At 41.4% G+C, this 13,202-nt stretch overlaps 2 protein-coding genes across 2 annotated transcripts; one reads left to right on the forward strand and one right to left on the reverse strand.

The window, feature by feature from the left end:
• Positions 1-546: 546 nt before the first annotated feature.
• On the forward strand, positions 547-10,542 carry bend3 (BEN domain containing 3). The gene is made up of 5 exons (XM_086095439.1): positions 547-676; positions 1,216-1,290; positions 1,986-2,040; positions 2,257-2,429; positions 5,024-10,542. The coding sequence occupies exons 3-5, from the start codon at positions 1,989-1,991 to the stop codon at positions 7,205-7,207; spliced, it is 2,409 nt and encodes an 802-aa protein (XP_085951565.1). The 5' UTR covers positions 547-676; positions 1,216-1,290; positions 1,986-1,988; the 3' UTR covers positions 7,208-10,542.
• On the reverse strand, positions 10,277-12,769 carry mtres1 (mitochondrial transcription rescue factor 1). Its single transcript, XM_086095441.1, has 4 exons — positions 12,621-12,769; positions 11,640-12,093; positions 10,704-10,776; positions 10,277-10,626 (listed from the first exon to the last, which is right to left on the reverse strand). Exons 1-4 carry the CDS (start codon positions 12,637-12,639, stop codon positions 10,444-10,446), a joined length of 729 nt encoding a protein of 242 aa, XP_085951567.1. The 5' UTR covers positions 12,640-12,769; the 3' UTR covers positions 10,277-10,443.
• Between the last annotated feature and the right edge of the window lie 433 nt (positions 12,770-13,202).

The raw sequence follows: 13,202 nt of genomic DNA on the forward strand, positions 1-13,202 counted from the left end.
TGCGTCCAATTTCTGTTCATATCACACTTTTGCCTCTACAGGCAGATTGTTATAGTAGTCAAATGACATTTAATCACATTTTTAAATCAAAATAATCCTCACAAATCAAATTACAACAATCCAAAGTCCAATGATTTTCAAAGAGCCGAGTTCTTGTTTTCACCGAGTTAGTCCGCCATTTTGACTTTTGACGTAATGGCACGTAAGCTCGCAATCGTCCATTGCATGTTTTTGTTGTTGTTGTTGTGCATGTTTTTTTGTTTTTTTTGTAGTACAGTTTTTGTCATCAGACACATCAATTCCTCTAATTGTAAAGTGTTTAAATCCAGACATTTTATCAACTCAATAATGAGGAAGAGCTGTCACAACAAACGTGACTTTGACTGGACAGGACCCCCCCCCCCCCCCCAATACATTTTTCATAGCTAAACAAATTGGCATTACCTTCAAATATTTTCTAACTAAAAATTTGTGACGGCAAAATTGCAACTTAGCAGAAATGGTTGCAAGCTGTGCGGAAGTGACACACAGGCGCGCGCAATGTGACGTCACGACACGTCACGCGAGAAGGCACAGGAGTGGATGGACAGGAGGAAATAATGGTGAACGCCAACAACCGTTATACGCGGTGACATTGTGCAAGCACGGCCACAAAGGATTGCACGCACTCATGGAGGTGAGCGTTAAAGTGACGGACGCTTGCTTTTTTCTTTTCTTAATTTTCCAGTACTGTCCCGTCAAATTAGCAATAGCTTTAGCAGGACGAGGGGTTGATTCACGCAAACGCCGTCGCGTCACTCAAATCCACACATCGTACATCGCTGGCAGATCCGTTTGACTCATGTAGAGTTTAAAACAATAAAAGATTGTGCATAGCTCTGCAAATAGCCAAGTTCCGCGCTGCCATATTTGATGCTGTTTTGGTTCAAGGGTTGACGGGAGAAGGAATGCGGAAGTAGTGTGGGGCGCACAGCTGACTTGTTGACGAATCGACGTCACAGCAGCTCGCCTGCAATGAGTCAGTGACACATGATGTGATCACTCGCCGCACGCTGTGTCACTGTGCTGGCGTGCGCTACAACATCGACAAGTTAATGGCTTATTCGATGACATAATGTGCCACGTTCCTGTTTCATAGCCAGCAATGTTCGGTCATGTGTCCACACAAAACAATACATCACCTAACAGGATCGCCGTTTGTTTGTTTACTTACAGTTCTGCGGCGGATGGGCGACAAAAGGAAAGGAAAGATGTAGATTGGTTTAAAAAGCACCCTGGAACACTCTACAGGTGAGCAAAAAACTTTTGCTTATAGTATGCTTAGTGATTCTTTAGTCAACTATAAGCAAACAATACTCACCAAAAATATGAGATAGTGACATTTGGGATTACATTTCAGGATGAAAATAAAATGTACCTTTACCTGTGAGTTCCACTTAATCTAAACTTTTAAATGTACTTGCCCAACTGTTTATGCAACTTGTTCTCTAACAATGAGCTCAACTGCAAAATTTACATGTTTGATCCATGAATTGACCCAATAAATTTCCTGGTTCAGTTAGAAAAATTGACATTTAAGTCATCCTCTTTATCATGTTCACATCTTGACATCAAGAGACCAAGATGAATCCTAACAATTGTACAATAACAGTACCTGGCCATTGTCATCAGCAGGTTACCACAAAGACACAGGGAGACTGGAAGAATTACAGAAAGGCATAGAGGTGGACTCATGGATCAAACGCCTACTGTATTGTCAATGTTATTGTTCATTTCCTTAAGACAGCACGTTTTAGAAGAAGTACAGAAACAATGAACAGCTGGACATGCGCATTCAGTAATAGAGAGAGATCAATTAAGTTTACCTGTAGAGGTTAAGTTTATGGCATTTTAGGGCCATCTTGAGATTTCAGCCAGAAGCTTGATATCACGACATTTTTGTGAGTGTATTGCAGTAGTAATACATAATCATTTTTGTCTCATAGGCTATGAATTCCTCAAAGTATGGGGAAGCTTCAGATGAAAAAATGCTTGAAAAAGGTAAGCATAATTTCAAACCTGGAATGTGGAATCAATCGTGTGACCATTAATGATGTGAATATCAAATCTCACAGGCTCTCTTAGAGTGGAGACCAATATTTGAAAAAACAAACATTATCTTCCTTACTTTTTTTTTCTTTTCAAAAGAGAAGTTCATAACATACCTTTTTTTTTTACTGTGCTGAACATGATCTGATATTCTGCTTATGTTGGCAGAACACAAGCATGGTAAAAAAGACGAGACTGAGGACGTTGCTTTTGGTGAGGCAGCCGGAGAGCGTGAAGGAGGCTCTCCTGGGACCGCTGAGGCTGGTAAACGAACTTCCTCGGAAATGGAAGCTGACTGTAAGCAGTTGCCAAGCAGCAAGAGAGTCAGAGTCGCAGGAGAGGTGAGTGTATTTGATTCATTAGGACACCCAATTAAAAAGTCAGATCAACGAAATATTTGTTTCCTCTCAAGTTGTCACTTCCAAAAATTCTAGTAGGATAAAGAATTTTTGTCTCATTCCTTGTCAACTGTTTTAAGGTCATAAACGCACAGCCATGCACCCATTGTAATATGTCACTTGCAAGAATTCTGAAGTTGCACAGTCTGTTCATGCCTACTTTAATGTTGTATTTGATACAAGAAATACTCGGTGTAAACTGAATTGTAAATTTGTGTTTGATGTTGTGCTACAGAAAATGTTTCTAGACAAGAAAATGATTTGCTGCCGTGCAAAATGTGAATTTAAGGAACAAAAACTGTTGATTACAACCCATGGGAAAAATAATGGAATCGCCAGTCTCAACAGATGTTCATTTAGTTTAACTTTGTAGAAAAGAAGCAGATCACAGGCGTGGCACAAAACTAAAGTCATTTCACTTTTATGGCTTTAAAGTAGATGGCATCCTGTTGTACGAATGCATTCTTAAAATCTGCTGCTGAGATTCCTCATTGACCACTCCAACATCTCGGCCGGTTTTGATTACTACGAATAAAATACTTCTCTTCCATCACTCTTGGTTTTATTGGATTGTTAAAACGTTCCCTTTTTTTTTTGGTCACTCTGGTTATCGCATTTTCTTTAAGGCGGTTTCTTACAATTTGGTCCCAGATATTGATGCAAGTTGCCTGCCATTTGTTTTGCTGTGCATTTTCTGTTTCAACAACACATATTGCTTAAAGTTATCTGTCTTTGATGTCCCTTTGATGCTTTCCTTTCAAAAGGTTCTCATGTTTGTACTTGGTCCAGATTTTAGACAGCTGACCAAACAAAATCTTGTACAACATTGCATTGATGATTTACTTTATTGAAGAAATTTGATAAACCCCTCCTTTGTTTCAATTGACATCTCTCGTGATTCATGTCAGTCAGCTCTCCAAAGCGTCATCACTCCTACTTTTTTTTTTTTTGAGAGGTGTCATCACTCCTGTTGAACTGCAGACCACAGATTGTCAAACTCCGGTTCTCAAGGGTCAGAGTCTTGCATCAATTGTCACCAACTCCTTGCATCGAGGGCCCCTATCCTCATGTTTTAGATGTTTACCTCCTTCAATACACCTGATTCATATCATCAGCTAATCAGCAAGAAGTACAGAAACTCAATAATGATTCTGATCATTAGAATCTGGTGTATTAGAGAAGGGGCCCTCGAGGACAGGAGTTAGGTTTCGCTTCTCCAACACACCTGGTTTATCAGACTGCCCTTCAGAAACCTGATTACGATCCTGATTATTTGATTCAGCTGTGTTGAAAACATGCAGGACTGTGGTCCTCGAGGACCTGAGTTTGAGACCTATGTTTTTGATGTTACCCTCCTCCAACATAACTGATTCAAATTTATTAATTCATTGAAATTCATTTGATTCAGGTATATTGGAGGACAACACACCTGATTCAAACTGATTAATTCATTCAAATTGCAATTCATTTGAATCGGTATGTTGGAGTAGAGAAACCCTGATAACGACCCTGATCATTTGAATCGGATGTGTTGGAGAAGGGAAACATGTAAAACTTGCAGGACTCCGTCCGGCCCTCGAGGGCCACCAGTTTGACACCTGTGCTGCAGACTAACCATCTGATCTAATCTGATGCAGGTGTTAGTTCTGGGAATGGAAATTTACTGGGTGATTCCATCAAATCTTCCCTTCTGCTTGGTGTAAAATTTTTTAACCATTACAGCCTACCACATTTTTTCTTGAGTTTCTTAAAACTACAAAGTTGCCATTTTAGTTTGATGTTATTTTCTGTGATCTGCCTTTTTATGCAGAATAACTGAATGAACATCCTTTGAGACTGCCATATTTTTTGCCAGGGGCTAAAAAGGAAATGAATTGTTTGTTATTAGTAGTTTCTCTGAATATTTAATTATTCAATATAATTTTCAGTAGGATACTTTCATTCTAAAATATTACATAGCTGCTGCCTTACAACTCCCGTTATATTGTCATTTTTAAGGTTGAATAAAATGCTTGCTTAGGTCCTCGAGATTAATCTATCAAATAAAAACATTTATGAGCAAAAATGCTCAAAGAAAAAAGTTTGAAAAAACAACATTTTATCAATGTACTGAGCAGCATTCACAAATGTGTATAGCACATGAACAACGTGTGACAACTCAATGATGTGTTTCTTAACTGCGGCAATGTGAACTGCTGATGGTCATTTGATGGTGGTCGTGCGCGGAGTTAACCGTCAGCCTGAGAGAAGCAGATCAGTTGGATGAAAAGAGCTAGCTAGCACTTATGCTAACATTACCTCAAAAGTGAAGAATGTGTAAATATAGTTTGTCAGGTCTGAAATATTCAGAGGTGGCAAATCCAGGTCCAGGATGTAAAAACACTGCCACAGTTTTGGCTTTATCCCTAGGTGCTACCTAGCTAGCATCAGGGGCTAAAGCCAAACTGTGGCAGGGTTTTTACTTTCTGGACCTGGATTTGCCACTTCTGGATAAATTGCAGTAATTTTGTACATATTTTGTTGTTTATTGTATCTAGATGAGACAGCAGTTGGCAGATGAGAGCAGCAGACACGAGCCTCTGTGTCTAAGCACAAGCGGGGAGACGAGGGACAACCTCCATGGCAAATCCAGAATTTCTTACAGAAAGCCTCTCTTCAGTATCTCCCACAGAATCTTGGAGAAGAAGAACAACACACAGAATCTCGAGCAGCAAGCAGGCCAAGGTCCTGGAAATCAGATAAACTCCAGCAGCCTTTTCACCTCCACTCTCCTAAGTTCCCAGGAAAATGGCTTATCGGAGGCTTTTCCAAGCATGGACAGTTCAGGCCAAGCGTGGTCAAAAGACTCAAGCATTTACCCACTAATTGAAAAAATGTTTTTCATTCTCAATAGCCTCAGTTCCAGCATGACTCAGCTGCACAGCAAAGTGGACCTATTAAGTCTGGAAGTCATGCGGATAAAGAAGCAAATCAAACCAGCGCAGATGCTGGCCGAGTTTCAGCCTCCTGCAGAATATCTGCTAACAAGCGAAGAGTTGAATCCTCTCATGGAGCAGACGGCCAACGCTGGAGAGCTGGCTTGCCGCTTGCTTGTGCATCTCTTCCCTGAGCTCTTCAAAGCCAAGGAGTGCTCCCACGAGTGCATGGCAAGCAAGAAATCGCTGGAGTCTTTACATCTGCAGCTGATCCGCAACTATGTGGAGGCGTGCTACCCCTCCGTCAAGAACAACAGCGTGTGGAAGGGAGAGTGCCTCCCTCAGATCAATGACTTCTTTAACCGCTTCTGGGCCCAGAGGGACATGGAGAGCGCTCGGCTGCTCAGGAAGCAGACAATGGCCGGAGACGGAATCAAAGCAGAGCGTTCTCCAACCTGTGATTTCCTAAATGAGCAGGTTCGGGGGGAGCACACCAACGATCAAGCCACAGAGAAGCTGGACGAGCTCTCTTCCCCGGAAGACTTTGTCATTTTCCTCATGCATCGACTGTTCCCGGAGCTTTTTCAAGAGGGGACCAAAGTGCCAGAGAGCTCAAACTGTTTCAACAGCATGGGTCAGCAGATTTTAGACTCTGACAGGATGGAAATCATCAAAAAGTATATGGAAAGTAATTTTCCAGATGTGCCTGAGGAGAGCTGGCTTCAGGTGTGCATTCAGCATATGGATGATGCGTTTGACGGTCCTCACAGCAACGGCAATGCAAGTGAACCTGAAACCATCAGCGATGAACGCTATGACGTGGCCAGCATGTCCGAGGACGTTTCTGTCCTGAAGGTTCCGGAGATGTGTGACAATGAAAGACCCTCGCGCAAGCCCAAAAAGTCGCTGCTATCGCAGATAGATTTTGACAATCTGGAGATCCCCGTACCGGACTTCACAGTTCCCCAAGAGTTTCTCTTGTCCAAGGAGCAGCTGAAGTCTAACTACGAATGTAGTTTGTCTATTGGGAACTTTGCCTCCCGGCTGCTGATGCTCTTATTCCCCGAGCTCTTCACCCATGAGAACACTCGCAAGTTGTACAACTGCAGCGGTTCTCTCGGGAAAAAGCAGCTGGATCCTCTACGCGTGAACCTCATACGCCATTACGTGCAGTTGGTCTACCCACGGGCCAGGAATGACCGAGTGTGGATGCAGGAGTTCGTGGGCAAACTTGACGAGAGGTGCCGGAGACATGACACGGAGCAGAGGAGATCCTACCTGCAGCACCGCAAAGTCTACAGTCACGATACAGAGCAGGACTTTTTCCTGAACCAGATCCACCCAGACGGCACGAGGGAGGATCCGGAAATTCCCACATTACCTCCTGAGAAAAGCAGCAAAGACTTTTGCAAAATTCCCCTGGATGAACTGATGGTTTCCAAACCTGACTTCCCCGTTCCGCCAGCTTACATCCTGTCAGACGCGGAGGTTCGGGAAATAGTGCAGCAGAGTCTCTCGGTTGGAAACTTTGCTGCCCGACTCTTGGTGCGCCTCTTCCCTGAGCTCTTCACGCAGGAGAACCTGCGGTTGCAGTACAACCATTCGGGGGCCTGTAACAAGAAGCAGCTGGACCCTGCGCGCCTCAGACTGATCCGTCACTATGTGGAAACAGTGTATCCCGTGGAGAAGATGGAGGAAGTTTGGCACTACGAGTGTGTTCCAAGCATCGACGAACGCTGCAGGCGCCCCAATCGCAAGAAGTGTGACATTCTGAAGAAGGCCAAGAGGTCAAATTCTGTGTTGTAGTGGCAGCCTCCCCACATACACGTCATCATTTTTGCTCAGCATATAAGCTCAATTTTACAAATCTGTCCTTTGTAGGATCAAGCCAACATGTCAAGTGTTTCTTCTGACAATTAGTCCTGGTATAGCTCTACATGTATGACAAAAGTCTTGCTTTAAAAAAGCCAAAACTGTCATAGCTTATTTAACTTTGATGTAGCCTTCAAAAATAACAATGGGGAACATAATTGTTCTTGAGTTAGGTCTGAGAGGTGTTTTTAACTCATTTATAGGTGCGGAATCCAAAACTGATCTCTGTTTTTCCTCTTATCAAATCAAGTTTTTGAGCTATAGTAGAACCGTTTTCTCAAAAAAATATACAGGGAGTCCTCGAATTACGGACGAGTTATGTTCCTACGCTGGCGATGTAACCCGAATTTCGACTTAAGTCGGATTTCACTGTTAAAGTCGATATTTACATCAAAATACTTTGCACAGTAATTTTCAAAAAAACATCTGCGTGACATGGAAGAGACATTCATTGCTGACGGTCAGGCGAGCTGCTTGATGGACGTCCGTTGCTGGAGGTAACAACTACACAACTTTAAATAACTTTAAAATGGCGTGATTACTGTGGGAAATTAACAAAAAAGAAGGTGCTATGGACGAGGCACGGATGCCGTGAAGTCAAAACGACGCACAACGTAACCCGAGGACTCCCTGTATGAAATTTAGAAAGCAAAAAAATAAAATAAACGATTGTATGCCCAAGATTAAGGCCTCTACAGCAATACGACATCAGATAAATGAGGCGTCAGCTTGATGGCAAATCACGTTGGCTAAATGACGGAAATACACAGTAAGTTATGCATCATCAAAATCCAGCCGTTTTTAGCCATCTTGGGGCGGCCATTTTGCCACTTGCTGTCGACTGAAGATGACATCAAAGTTGCTCAAGGCTCAGGCACCGACCAATCACGGCTCATCTGTTTTCTGAAGCTGAACTGTGAATGGTTGTTACCAAAGACCTGAGCAACTGTGGCAAGTGGCAAAATGGCCGCCTTTTGGTATTGATAAAAACTGCTGGATTTTGCTGCTTAACTCATACTCCACTAACACAATATTAACCAGACTACTGTATTTTGCATTGTGCATACAGCTGTTTTTTTTTCACTCACAATTTACTCCCACACAAAGCACACCCTCAGGAAAATTACAGAGTATCGTGCAATATAAAAGTAAATCCTACCTGATATATCCAGTTGCGCCTTGCCATAGTTTGGCTTCATCACTCTACCAACATACGCCAACGGTAATGTAATAATACAATGCTGGTCTCTAACCATAGTCATTAATTCATTTTCTCGATCTTCTGTCCATGATTACGTTTAAATGAGAAGGGGGATAATGTGCAAAATTGTTAAGGCTTTCCATCGTTTACTATTTATCCGCAGTCGTCACTTCCTGTTCTTACCCCATGCACTGATTCACTAACCGCCAATCAGAGTGATCAAATGTCACGACGGTCCAATACTGATTCAACATGTTGAATCCCCCGAAAACTAAGGATGTAATGATAACGACAATACCGTGACATTGTCGTTGTCATGTCACGATATTTAAAGCAGTATATCTTTTAAAAAGGCGAGGTTGTATTCCATTTTTGCAGTTTGAGCATCTCGTGGTTACTTTATTAGTGCACTTCAATTTTAATTAGGAATGTTTGGGCCACCGCGGTGGTTGTCACTCCTATATAGCAGTCATACCAGCAAATAGTTTTCAACATCTGTCAAAAAATTAAAAAAATGTACCCGCTTCAGTTAAACATTGTAAAATACTTAGACCATGATACTTTGCGCCGCTGAGCCAATAGGAACACGACAATGACATGGCCAAGCCAATTTCTCCGTCATTGCGGTTATGTAGAAAAACACAATATGAGCTTTTTCTGCCAATATGAGCTTTTTGTTTGTTTGTTTTTACACACTATTATATAATATAATATATCACCACCCTACCTACAATACCGTGATAATTATCGTATTGTGGGGTTCATATCGTGATATTTATATCGTGATATTTATCATATCGTGACTGTTACGTTCCGACTGAAAACGCACCCCAGACACTCCCCAATTACAAGTCATTTTATACACCTATCAGATGGCGCATACTGACGCCCGTACACTTCCTGACTTCTGACGTCGGATTGGTGTCTCGAGAAAAGCCAGCACTGATCCTCTTAAATCTTACTATGCTAGCGTTCTGTTTGCAGATATTGATAGTACTGAGCAATTGGGTGCTGCACACACCTCTCAACTGTGACTTCACAAACAATTTGCCACATTGCTGTAGATGAGCTTGATTGTAATCATCTCTTAGTACAGCTAATCAGTGGAATTTTGCTTATCTGGAGAGTAAGCTGTGGAGAAAAACTTGATGTTCTAGAAAAAAAAACTGACTGCAGTTTTATGATGCCAATTTTAATCAGCATAAAAATCTTAAGTCATTTTTTTCTCCACCCCGATCATTCCCTGGTGTAATAAGAGTAGTTCATAGCATAGTTTTCTAAATGAGCTAATATTTCTGTTACCAATGTTGCATTGTTTCACCTGTTTTAATAACATGCTGATATTAAGCCTTGTTGTAGAGGTTTATATTATAGAACACTGACAGTGGTTGAGCACTTGTTTCTAATAAAAATAAATCACATGACAATTTGGGGCTTTTATACTCGGCATTGAGCTAACACAGTATTAACACTGATAAAATTGTCCTCATCTGCCAGTTTTAGTTTGGCAGGCAGTACTATTAATAGGTGCCTAACCAATTAACCTTTTTTAGTGATGAGAAAATGAAGCTTCGTGAAGCACTGCAATATTTTTTGGTGCTATATAAAGGCTAGTGCAATGGAAATCGATTACATTTCCACTGCATCTTTAAACCAAGAGTCAAAAGACATCACAAGTGCTTCATGAAGCTTCATTTGTCCATCACTACTTTAAATTAACCATGAACATCTTTAAAATAACATTTCCATCAGAAACAGGTGGAAGAAGTTGGTAAACTCGTTAGTCAAATATTATTGCAGAGTGCATCCAAGTGTGTATTTATTTTACAGCATGGAAATGTTTTTTCATGTCTGGAATCAACAGTTTATTTTCTTGTTGCCTCCATAACACTTTTGTAGACACATCTCAGAGGATATTATATATAAGTGTACCATGTCTTTGTAGTGCCTTAACTGGCCAGTCAGAACTTCAAGACTTGAAGGCCTCATCCTTTGATAGTGTTATAAACTTCCAGCGCCTTAAAGAAACTTTGTACTTTTCTTCATTAGCAGATTGACCCAAAACCTTTTTCAGGACCACTCTCATTAAAGTAACAGTGTTGGTGCCTTGGTTCTCTGACATCACCAGGTCCAAAGTGTCCCCAACTCTCACCTAAATATAGTACATAATTGTCAGGACAGACAATACATGGAATTCATTGCAGAAATACATTACTGGTAAACACTCACCGTTTTACTTTTCTTGATAAGCCTTTGCCCATTTAATCTGAGTTTGTGGCTGTAGAAATTATCTTCAATTTTGCTGTTGGAAAGAAAAAGGTCATTGTATGGCTGGAATTGTCTTTCAAATCTTTGCTTGCTGTAGAATTTTTAACATGTTTTTGCAACCAAAATCAGTATTTGAGACACTTTACCATAAACAATTGAACAATCTAAGATCCAATCTAACAACTATTATTTCACTTTTAAAAATGAAGATTAATGGTGAAACCATCATTGGTATTAATTTACTCCTGCTGGGCTGGTCACTATCCATTCGCAGGGTATATATAGGCGATCATTCACACCCAAGTCTTCAAAATGGAGGTGGAAGACGGAAGGTGACACCATCTCCACACATGAAGGCCGGACCTGAGATTTGAACCCAGAACCTCAATTGTGAGTCAGATGTGCAAACCAGGGGTGTCAAACTCATTTTAATTCAAGGGCCACTTTCACCCAAACTTGAGTGATCTCAAGCGGGCCGAACCATTCTACGAAGGCAGATCAAAATTTGTTTTGTTTTTTTGGCATGCAGATAATTTCAAGTACATTATGAAAACGTTCCCATTTATCTTATAGCAAAGTAATCTGAAATTTCTTAACAAAAATGAGTGGAAAATGTTTGCATCAAAGCCTGAGTGACAGCCAAATTTCTGAATGTAATTTAAGTGGTTTTCAGTGCACACTGCTGTGGACAAAATAAGCAACAACAGTTAATGTTAGCAAAAAGTAGCAGTTTGCAAAACTGGACCCCCTGAGGGCCGGTTCTGGCCCGTGGATTGACACCCCTGTGCTACTATACATACCTAACTATATGAAATTAGAAACATCATATTACGATCGGGCACTCCTGGCAGAATCATGTAGAGGTTTTGTCATGTGTGCCTAAACTGTGAGACTTACTTTCGAGCCATGTCCAAGCCAGCTCTTAAAATGACATCATAACGGAAGGACTGCACATATTTCTCAATGTCTTTATAGTCTTTTGGCATATTTGGGTCCTCATCCACCTCATCCTCAGAATCACTGCTTTCAGGATCATTTTCATCCTCATCCTCTTCTTCTTCCTCATGTGTTAGCTTCGCAGCACCTTTCTTCTTGTTGCTTTTGAACCTCAGCTGATGGACAGACCACCTCCTTACGGCATCCCTGCCGCAGAGAGCCGGCCGGTGGCACCCCAGTGTGGGGTAAGCGGAGCAGCCCCACAGCTGGCGTGTGTGGATAGTCCTGGGACACCATTCTGTCTGTGCAGGTCCATATCCAGCAGCCAGTAGATGGCGCGGGTTCAGCCTTCCCAGCTGCCTCATGGCAAGAGCTTGGACCACCAAACTGTGCATGTTAGAGCTCCACCCCGTCACTGAAACCCAAGGTAATTAATAGTTATTGAAAACTAGAATTAAAATAGCATTTCCGTTCACTGAAATAAAAACGTTTCTGTATTCCTTTGTAGTCTCACGAGATTTCTGCAACCTAGTTGCTATGATTGGCACAAACGTCAAATTGGAAAACATCTTGAGTTCTACGAAATATGAATGATGTGGGAGTGTTGAACGAGAACTGGAAAGTGTTGTTGTTAAGCGTTGTCTCCAAATCCAGCGAATATGCACGAATAATAAAACAAACTAAACCATCAGTCGTCTACGACGGGAAGTTTTTCTTTTAACCGCATGGATCGGCTTCCTCTGTTTAACAGAGTTGAGTCTGACACAACAGGTTATGACCGATGTGAAGCTAACTGTTAACTCACGGTAATTTTTTTTTTTTCCTTACACACAGTTTAGCCAGTGTCACGATTGATAAACGTCATATTTCACTAAATTGCTAAATCCTAGCGCTACGATGTTATTCCATTGCAGTGAAATGACGCACATGTGGAACACTCACCTAGAAAATAACCTCGCATAGCTTGTTATGGTACGTCGCCTCTTACTGTTATTTGTGTTGTCATAACAGCTCTTGGTCAGTAGTGCTGCCACCTATCGATTAGGAGAATATGGTACAGTTTTTCTTCTTGTAAACTTTGGGCGGTTGGCAAACAACGAAATGGTGCATTTCCACCACCTTCTGGTTAGGAGTATGGACCAGAAATGCTATCATATTAGTTTGTCTGGGATGTTGAAACCAAATAAACATAACACTTGCTTCCTAAATCATTTGGTAGAATATATTTAAACACATGTTTTCCCTACCCAGGTCACAAATTAGCTGTCTTCTATCATCACTCTTACAATGCATAACTGTTTCTACAGTTTTTGCACCTACCCTTCGTGTGCTTTGCCATTTTAACTAGCGTGCTGCTTAACCCACTCCAAATCTTAATCTCAATATAATTGTTTCACATCTTACATTAGCACATGCTCATCTCATTCTTCCCACCTTCCTTTGTAATCTATCAAACCACCTCCCAACAAGCTTCCTCCCACTGCTTTTGCGACTTTTCTTTCCGTCTCATTTTCACAATTGCCT

The sequence above is a fragment of the Leptonotus elevatus genome, chromosome 14 (genome assembly GCF_054856555.1).
Source record: "Leptonotus elevatus isolate MCC_2025b chromosome 14, RoL_Lele_1.0, whole genome shotgun sequence".
In the NCBI taxonomy this organism is placed as follows: domain Eukaryota; kingdom Metazoa; phylum Chordata; class Actinopteri; order Syngnathiformes; family Syngnathidae; genus Leptonotus; species Leptonotus elevatus.